Here is a 10539-nt window from a genome sequence, read left to right as displayed (position 1 = left end):
AATATTGAGTGGGGAATATTAAGAGTATTCAGCATGTGCATTAAAGAAACCAGCTGAGGGACAGCATCAAAAATGGACTTGAAACAAAGAAGCAGCTCCCAGTGGCAGGAAATATCTAGACTGAGTACCTTTTAAACGCTAGAAGAACAGGAGCCCCTCTCTTCATGGTATAGGGGGTGCACAAGCGTGTGCCTGGAACGTCTCAGATCAGCCCAACACAATGCAGATGAGAGCTCCATTTGAGAAGTATGGATTTCAATAGGTAAGTGTTCAATACTTGAGATACTCATATACTGTATTCTCTGCTGAAATCTCTAAAAATCTTGTTTTAGCTGGATCAGCTCCCCCAAAAGGCTTCTGATAAAATATATTGGGTGATATTAGCTGCTGAGGGAGGATGGAGTGGTTATCCAATCCAGATTGGGGAAAGGTGCTGTAATTTTAATGGAAAAGAATATATTTTCTGATAGGGGTATGTATGGAATATGTACATGTATATGTGTGTCTGTGCATGTTTTTTCTATACCTTTTGCTCAGTATGTATTATTAATCTTCCAATTCAACTTCAATTGTGCTTGTAAGCATTGCATTAAATATTCTTTCTCTTTCATTTTGTTTTCTTATTTGCTGGCTTCTGGATGGCATAAAAGTGAGAAAATAGCCTTTTGAGATATACTCCTAGGCAAGTCAGTATAGACTTGGTATGCCTGAACATTAAGTTGTACGGCACATTATATCCTCTGCATGAAATCAGCATGTTGTGAGAACGTTTGCACACACAGCAAGATGCCCCACCCAGAAGTGCTCTGGTATTATTGACAGGTTAAGGAGTCCAACACAAGAATTTGCAACACAGGGAGGGATAGCTAAAAGCAAAAGGTAATATTAATCACAATAACTCCACCAGGGAAAGGTAGAAACACAAGCATTCATTTGTCACTTGATTATTTGCATCTGTGTAGTGGAGTAATTTCCATAGCTATATGTGGGCAGTGTATTGACTGATGTATTTCTAGCAAGGAAAACTGTGTTTGAGATTGATTGATTATGTGCCATTATCCATGATGACTCCTGTCGACCGCATAGATAGATTTTCTCCATGACAGTCTTTCCTAACCTGGTCTTTCAAGTCTCCCAATGGTGCACTCATCACCATTGTAATTAAGTCCAGTCACATTGCTGCTGGGTTGTTGTCTTATTCTCTTTCCTTGCACCTTCTCCAGAGAGCTGGCTCTTCACATAATGTGTCCAAAACAGGACACATTTATGCCTTAAATAAAAACTCTGGGTTGATGTGGTTGATGATCCATTGGTTTCTTTTCTGGACTGTCCACAATATTCTCAGGAGTGAGACACTAGAACAGTGGTGGCGAACCTATGGCACGCATGCCAGAGGCGGCACTCAGAGCCCTCTCTGTGGGCACGCGTGCCGTTGCCCCAGCAGAGTTTGCCAGAGTAGTGAGCACATGGCGTTCGGAAGCAACAGGGCAGGAAGTGAGCAAGCAAGCGGCATTGCCCCCCCGGGGATGCCCCAGAGATGGCAAGGGACGCCCCGGCCACGCTCACCCAGTCTGCCGTGACTTCAGCCATGCCCACCCAGTGGGCCACGCCCCCCACCCCCCCTGAGGGCACCATAATGCTGATACAGCCCCGGCACTTTGCGATAAATAAGTGGGTTTTCGATTGCAGTTTGGGCACTCAGTCTCTAAAAGGTTCGCCATCACTGCACTAGAATAAACATATTTCTTTGCATGGAGGGATATGGAGTTACAATTTTTCAGTGGGGATACAAGATAGTGGCAAAATGATGCAGAATTCTTTTCTGTTGGTTTTTCCCAAAGTTTTAAAAACCTGGCTATGTACCAGGGACTGATTAGATCGGACCTGGTTTGGTAAGAATTAGGATAGATTATATTGGTATTCTTTGAATTGGTCCTGAAAGAGGAGAAAAAATTGGTGATTGATACAACCTTTAAAGGTAGGAAGCTAGGGGTCAATATTATTAATACAATTGAAAGTTGTTATTAACACCTAACTCCTCCAAATATATGTACTTGTTAGATCAGCATAGTGCCATCCTTAAGTGATAGACTGATGAAGATTGTTTTGCTGGGCTTCCTGTCAGTTGAGAGGACACCGTGTTAACACAACATATTGTGTTATGCTATTATGGATATTTTAAGAAGAGATTGGACAACCACTTGTCTGAAATGGTATAAGGTTTCCTGCTTGAGGAGCAGGGGTTGAACTAGAAGACCTCCAAGGTCCCTTCCAACTCTTATTTTGTTTGTTTCTCTGAAAAAAAAAATGAAGGGATACTGCTGCTGCTTCACAGTTGTGCAAAAGAGATGCAGAAACATTTTGGTGCCAAGACACCTATCAGGTATGGGATTGTAGCAATTCTGTAATTGGAAATTACACTTGGAGTATTCATTTCCAACCAAAACATAGCATGCAAATTAATTAAATAAAAACATCTTGCCCAATGCAGATAATAGTTCTTTCAAGTCACCCTCTGTGGAATTACAACACCCATTTCTTATAGGAACTATAAGAACTATGTTGAATTCATAGTGATAGGTTACACTCTGGGTTTGGTTTTTAACAGCATAGAGCAGGGGTGTCAAACTGCCAGCCCATGGGCCAGACGCATCATGCGGAAGCCGCGCCCACCCCATTGCCAGCAATGGCAAAACTCCCGATACGTTGCGCGACATCATGTGATGTCGCGAGTTTGACATGTCTGGCATAAAGGAACAGTGGACTGAAAGTGGGTGATATTCATCAGTTCCCTTCTCGTAGTCAAACCCTTTCTTGTTGGTATTTTGACTGTGCAGGGCTGAGGGACTAAGGAAATTACTTGTACAGCTAGTCTCATTTACCAACTGTTCACAATTAAAATGGGATTAAAAATGTAACTTTGTGACCAGTCTATATAAACCTTTTTCGCCGAGCCCTGAAGGCCCATCTATTCCGTGCGGCCGGCCTGGCGTAGTTTGATTATGTTTTAGTGGGGGTTTTGTATGGGGTGTTTTTAGAACAGGCCTGTTATTTAATTTGATTTTAGCACAGAAACTATTTATTTATTATTGTGGTTTTTAGTATCGCCTGTTCACCGCCCTGAGTCCCATAAGGGAGATAGGGCGGTATATAAATTTAATAAATAAATAAATAAAATAAAGAAACCAAACCAAAGCTGAAATAAAATTGTGATGTTTCATTTAGCAGCTGCTTTCCTTAATGACTAAATTACCAGTCCCAATTGTACTACCTGTGTCCCCTTGACACCTCCTTTCATGTATTGGTAGATTGCAGAATCTGGAGTACTATCATACTGGTATAATGTATTAAATAAGTGAGATTTACCAAAGTATTCAGAGGCTGCCATAGAAATCTGGCTGTTCGGCAACATTTTAATTGATACCGTTATAGTATCAGTTACATTATAATTGATACTACAGATTGGCCATGACTTACAACCACAATAGTGACAAAAATTTACATCATAAATCATTGCAGTGATAAGTCACCTTGTGACCATCCTGATTTTACAGTCATTTTTACCACAGTCATATGTTGAGTCATCCTGCAGTCATAAATCAAGGCATGTAGTTGTAACAAATTCACTTTTCTCACTGACATTTTTAACAAGGAAGTGACAAAAAAAAATGCAATTCGCGATTACATGACTGTGAGCCACTACAACAGGTCATAAATGCGAGCCAGTTGTCAAGCATCTGAATTGAGATCAAGTAACTGCGGGGGGGGGGGGTAGTGCAGTGTTTTGTGACAGTTGGAAGTGCATTACAAATCATAAAGTGCCCTTTCCAAGACTATTGTTTATTTAAACTGTCATTAAGCAAATGGTTAGAAGTCAAGGACTACAGGTATTAGAGATGAGGAAAGGCAGGGGGCAATTACAATCAACTCTATTTCTGTTGTGGCTCCCCATTTATTAAACTATCTTTCTGGGAATGAAAATGCTTACATTGTTATGTTACCCCCATCAATTTCTTCCTATCCGGTCCATCAACTTCTGACTTAGATGTTGGCAGCTGCTGCTTATATTCTAACAGGGAGCTATTGAATTTTCCAGATTATTGTAGCTCAATTCTTTGAATCTTCAACTAAGCCAACCGGGCTTTCCCTATATACTAAGCCATGTATTGGGCAAATGCAAATACCAGGCCTTTAATAGATCTAGTTGTGTAATCTGTGTGAGCATAGCTGTAAACTGTAGGCGGTCCTTGTGGATGATTTCCATTTCTCTCTGTTTAAAATGAGAAGAAAAAGTGACACAACAGCAAGATGCAGAACCATAGTCAGCAGAGTATATAAGTGACCTAGAAACTGTGTTTGCAGCCTTGCAAATCGCCAGAAGATCGTGGCAGATCAGTCACTTGTTGCTTGAATGGTGTGATGCACACTCAGAACAGTGGCTTGGGTAGTATAGCAGGTAAGCTCCAAATCAGCCAGCAAAAAAATGGCTTGCAATGAGGCTCACTCCGAGCCAGCTTTTTGGGTGCTTCGAGGATCTGTTTTATATTAGCGTTTGACATTATTGTCTTTATTGTCCGTGGGATCCAGATGTGGTCAAATGCCAAGTACATTCATTGGAATCAAATTTCCTAAAACAAAAATTGCCGACATCCCATTTGATTGATTTCTGACAATATAAATGGATCCAACGAGATGGTTTATTTGGGTGAAATATTTACATTTTCTTTGGGTAAATAAATGAATGCACAGCCTAAGACTGTATAAGTGGCCTGTGACTGAATACAGGGTTGTTCTTGCACAGTGGCCTCTAAGTTAGAAAAACAAAAGAGAGTAAATAGGGTTTTTTGCATCCCACTCTGGGAATGCTTTTTCATATTGTGCAAAATCAATCGCAGTGCATCCCTCCAGTTACTGATCACCTAGGCTGTCTTCTAAATAATTGATTTATCGTGAACAATTTAATTTTGTATAGTATTTGTGTGTGTGTGTGTGTGTGTGTGTGTGTGGAGAGAGAGAGAGAGAGAGAGAGAGAGGGAGGGAGAGAGAGGGAGGGAGGGAGGAGGGAATTCCTTCTCTTCCTTTTGCTTCTCTCCACCCTCTTTTAGGAAACAACTGGGAAGTGTTAACAACCTCTGTTTTCTTTGCAGATTACTAATTTAGAATCCTTAGGTCAAATATTGATATATTTACAACCAAACTTCACATTTTTAAATATTCAACAGTACAGAGTGATGCAAGATGTCCATGGGTAGAGATCAATAGTCTTTGTTCCAGAATCATATTGCTAAGTGACTTGAGAGTTTCCATAGCTGGAGTAAAATGGCGAAGAAGAACAGTGCTGGAGAGTTCTACCCAGGAATCTAAGGTTTTAATAAGCTGTCTCTGTTTCTCTTTTACGTATCTTTTCTGCCTCACTTTCTGTTTTCAGGGTAAATTATGCAACAGTGCATAATTTCACTCAGAGCCACGTTTATATCCTGTAGGGCTTGCAAAATGTGAGTGTGTTTAGCTGCTCTATGTGACTCAGAAACCATAAAAGAAAACAGGGTATGGTTGAGAAGGAACAAGACACAGCTGCTAAGAATCAGATCAAAGGTAAGATAGCCATGGAAGTTAAGAGAGATTGCCAGATTCTGAGCAGAATAGTTGCTGCTTTTTTGGCTTCTTTGCTAGATCATGACCATTGCTGGATCTGACCACTAAAGCCAGATAAGAAAATATGCTTCACTTAACCATAAAATCTTGGGGAAACTGTAATCTCCCATTACTTTGGAAGTCTAGTCACCAAAGTTTGGATTACATGTTCTCAAAATATCTATTGGAACTACAGGTAGTCCTTGACTTATGACCACAGTTGAGCCCAAAATTTTTGTTAAGTAAGGCAGTTGTTAAGTGAGTTGAGCCACTTTTTATGACCTTTTTGCCACAGCTGTTAAATGAATCACTGCAGTTGTTAAGTGAATCATACAGTTGTTAAATGAATCTGGCTTCCTTCATTAACTTTGGTTGCCAGAAGCTGGCTGAGAGAGTTGCATAGGCTAATCACATGACCCTGGGACTGTGCAACTATCATAAATGCATGCCAGTTGCCAAGTGCCTGAATTTTGATGACATGACCATGGGGATGCTGTAACAGTTGTAAAAGTGAAAACCAGTAATAAGTCACTATTTCAGTGCCATTATTGTAACTTCAAAAGGTCACTAAACAAATGATTGTAAGTACATCTACAGATGTACTAAAATGGCAGTGCAAATGATCTACCGTAAGAGTTTCCTTCAGGGAAAATGTTAAAAACATTAAAACATTGGAATCTTTTACTTTGGGGACAAAGTTTTAAAGAAGGACAAGATAGAGATTGATAAACTGTACTTTATGATAGCTAGGTATTTCATAAAAGCTTTGAGTTGGAAGGGACCACGGAGATCATCTAATCCATGTTTAAAGACTGAATACTAGTTGTTTGTTGTGTACAATCCTGGGTTGTATAAACAGAGGCATAGAAACAAGAACATGCCAAGTATAAAGCCCTAGTAAGACCATACCTCAAATACTGCAGTCAATTTTGGTCACCATATCACAAAAAAAGATGTTGAGAGTTTGGAAAAAATTCAGAGAAGAGCAACTAAGATGATCAAAAGCCTGAAGACCAAAACATACGAAAAACGGCTATGGAACTTGGGTTTGGCTAGTCTAAAGAAAAGAACAAATAGGGGAGATATGACAGCAAGCAGTATTCCAGTATCTGAGGGGCTGCCACAAGGCAGAGGGGGTCACCAGAGCACCAGAGGGAAGGACGAGAAACAATGGTTGGAAACTGATCAACCTGGAATTAAGAAGAAACTTCCCGACAGTGAGGACAATCAACCAGTGGAACAGCTTACCCCCAGAAATCGTGGGCGTTCCATCACTGGAAATTTTTAAGAAGAGACTAGACAATCACCTGTCTGAGATGGTCTAGGTTCTCCTGCTTGAGCACGGGGCTGGACTAGAAGACTTCCAAGGTCCCTTCCAGATTCTATTCTATTCTATTCTATTCTATTCTATTCTATTCTATTCTATTCCATTCTATAACATTGGGGTAGGAAAGCAGTTGATTTTGGACTTTCGAAGACTATCTGGAGAGCTGCAGTGGACAGTCGGATACTTGCCCAGAAGCATATTTGGTTTGCTGCATTAGAACTCTTCTTCTGTTCTAATTATTATTTAATAAACTTGTATACCATCTGATTCTTAGTGACTTTTGGTGTTATCTGCAGAAAATGTTGTTTAAGAGACAAAGATGCATCCACACAGCCATTGGGTTCATCCCTCCCATAACATAACTGCTTTGCTATTCTTCCCATTTCCTGACTTCATTCCTATTGGAGGGTGCAAAGAGCAGCAACCAGCTGGACCCCCATCCTTTCCTACTGTGATTTCTTTTCATGGAGACAGACAAATTAAAATCACAAAATTCCACTAACCTGCCCCTTGGCGCATCTGTGGGGAATGGGGGCAAGGTGCCAAAACACCAAGCCCCAAGTGGGTGGGGGAAATCCCAGCAGGCAGAAGATAGAAGGAGGCAGAAATTTCCGTTGATGGGAATGTCCCATCCTGTAATTCTGAAAAAATTGTCTTTGCCATATTTCCTGTGAAGCCTAAATTGAGCCAATAGTTAATCATCTCGACTTCCCAAGCCTCTTAGAAACTCTACAATAATGTGGTGGCACTGTGTATCTCAGATCAGTTCAGGTGGATGTGACAAACTAGGTACTATAGCTTAATGGAGAACTTGATTAATTAATTAAGTGAAGATAATCATTTATCATGCTGGATTACTACCGAAATAAAAGATACAGGATTTGTATTTTGCTCTAAATTGTCACTTTTGCTTTTCTCTCTCTTTCAGCCAGAAATATCTTTTCATTTCTGAAGAAGAGTTTATCTTTTATCCTTTTCTTTCTTCTCAGACTCCCATTTTGTATTATTGATTTGGTTTTTCTTACACACACATACAAAATTAAAATTTTAGGAAATTCTGGTGCAAAAACTTGAAATATTACAATGCTTGCTTTTAAGCACTTTTTACAAATATGAAGTTATGCTATTATTTTACAAAATGTATTGTATATTACTTGATTTATCCATAAACCAAATTTTGCGAATAATAGTGAAAAATGTAGTTGAAGGCAATAATTATGAGCGTATTGTTTCAATTTAGTTCAATATACTATTGTTTGTTGCCAATGAAACTGCAAATGTATTACCTTTTATGCTTCTTTAGATGAGGTAGACAGGCCAAAAGGTAAATCTGAAAACAGAAGAAATAACTATTGTATGAAATGACATAAACACAAAAAAATAGCAATCAAGCAGCTTCAACAAGCACTATTTTCTGGGAAAGAAGCTAAAGTACGTGGAGAGGAACCAAGGCAAAAAATGTATATTTTGCTATATCAGTCATTGCTGAATGTAATAGGCATTGTTGTATAATCCGTTTTAAAAAGAGAGGTAAAGAAAATGTCTGTTGAAAAGTGAAAAAATGTTTGTCTCCCATTTGTTTTTCCAATTTTCTCCTAGGTGCTTTATATTTGTATGTAAATACAGGTAGTCCTCAACTTACGACCACAATTCAGCGCAAAATGTATGTTGCTGAGTGAAAAAAATGTTGTGAGTTTTGCCTCATTTCACAACGTTTCCTGCCACATTTGTTAAGTGAATCACTGCAGTTGTTAAATTAATAACACAGGTGTTAAGTGAATTTGGCTTCCCCATTGACTTTGCTTGACAGAAGGTCACAAAAGGGGATCACATGACCCTGGGACATTGCAACCATCATGAACATGAGCCAGTTGTCAAACATCTGAATGTAAATCACATGACCATGGGGAGGCTGCAACAGTCATAAGTGTGAAAAATGGTCATAAGCCACTTTTTTTCAGTGCCGTTGTAACTTCGAACTGTAGACGAACTGTTGTAAGCCGAAGACTACCTGGATGCTATTCAGCTAGCCTATTTACTATATACTTATGCTCTTTTTCTATTATTTCATTTTCTGTCAACTAACTTGTGCAATTTCACCTTTTATTTCACTTTTCTTTCCAGGGCTTTAAACAGCTGTAAACAATGTTTTGTTGCATCATTTTAACTAATTTTAATTCCAAAAAGGGTACAATGACTATGTTACAGTATTGTTAAAGAGCAATACTGGAAATCGCCTTGAGAACAATGGCTATATTCAGAAAAAGTCAAGTTTATTTAATAATTCCTATTCGTGTATGGCATCAGTGGTGCCTTCTTTCAGAATATGGTTTTTCCAAAGCACCAGCATTTTAATGGTACACATAATGTTTTGAAAACTACATATTGGTCAGCTTTGCTCATATTGGTCATCGGTTGCATTCAATTGTACTCCTTTTTTCATACTTTGTCAGCAGTTTCTTTTCATTTGGATTTAAACCTTGCCATTTCAGGGTATTCAGATTGACTTTTCCTTGCCAGCCTAGGCCCATTCCTAAGTATTTTAATCCTGTAATGGTCATACCAACCTCTTTTCTATATTTCCTTTCTATATTATTTGAGTTTTTAGTTTTGTATTTTCTGCCTCCTGTGACTGAAATGCTTGTGCTGCATAAAATGCATTAATCAGTGCACTTATGCAGGTTGCACTGGGAATTCTTTAAATAAATGCTTTTATTTAATCAGTTGTAATCAGTGAATGTATGTGTGTATATACAAATTAGTATATGTAAATCAGGTAATTATAGAAACACTAATCCTACTTGCCTAAATCATTGTGTAGGTGCTTGATCACCCTAGCTTATATTTTATTTATAAACAGTAGCTAATGGTTGGATTTTTAAAAAATTTCTGTAGCTTGACTTTCATCATGAGTTCCGAGTTAAATGTCCCCGTAGACCCTCCTCCTTCAGCCTGCTGTGCTGAGCCCACTGGCAAGGGCATGGATTACCGGGACTGGGTCCGTCGTAGTTATCTGGAGCTGGTCACCTCCAATCATCACTCCGTTCAGGCCCTTTCATGGAGGAAATTATACCTGAGCCGAGCCAAGTTGAAAGCTTCCAGCCGGACCTCTGCCCTCCTCTCTGGATTTGCCATGGTATGTTTTTATAGCTGCTGGACTATCACAATGTTCAGATCTGTGATCTGCTTCTATTACTGTGGAACTGAATTCCATGATATCTTCATTGGGTTCTTTAATACAGGTAGTCCTTGACTTACAACCATAATTGAGCCCAAAGTTTCTGTTGCTGAGTGAGACATTTGTTAAGTGAGGTTTGCCCCATTTAACGGTCTTTCTTGTCACAACTGTTCAGTGAATCACTGCAGTTGTTAAGTTAGAGACATAGTTGTGAGGCGAATATGGCTTCCCCCTTGACTTTGCTTGTCAGAAGGTCACAAAAGGAGATCCCATGATCCCAGGACAGTGCAACCGTCATAAATATGAGTTAGTTGCCGAGCATCAGAAATTTGATCACGTGACCATTGGGATGCTGCAACGGTTGTAAGTGTGAAAAGCGGGATAAGTCACTTTTGTCAGT

General features: G+C 39.4%; 1 protein-coding gene across 1 annotated transcript in view; it reads left to right on the top strand.

The window, feature by feature from the left end:
- Positions 1-9869: 9869 nt before the first annotated feature.
- The window catches only part of ORAI2 (ORAI calcium release-activated calcium modulator 2), a 3531-nt gene continuing 2861 nt past the window's right edge, over positions 9870-10539 (top strand). The window contains exon 1 of the mRNA XM_015829531.1: positions 9870-10097. Within this exon, the coding sequence (XP_015685017.1) occupies positions 9870-10097 (228 nt within the window). The remainder of the gene's footprint in view (positions 10098-10539) is intronic.

Source organism: Protobothrops mucrosquamatus, unplaced genomic scaffold, assembly GCF_001527695.2.
Source record: "Protobothrops mucrosquamatus isolate PMUCROS unplaced genomic scaffold, P.Mucros_1.0 scaffold6339, whole genome shotgun sequence".
In the NCBI taxonomy this organism is placed as follows: domain Eukaryota; kingdom Metazoa; phylum Chordata; class Lepidosauria; order Squamata; family Viperidae; genus Protobothrops; species Protobothrops mucrosquamatus.
The sequence above is the reverse complement of the archived record's forward strand: the minus strand, read 5'-3'. Positions and strand labels throughout refer to the sequence as shown.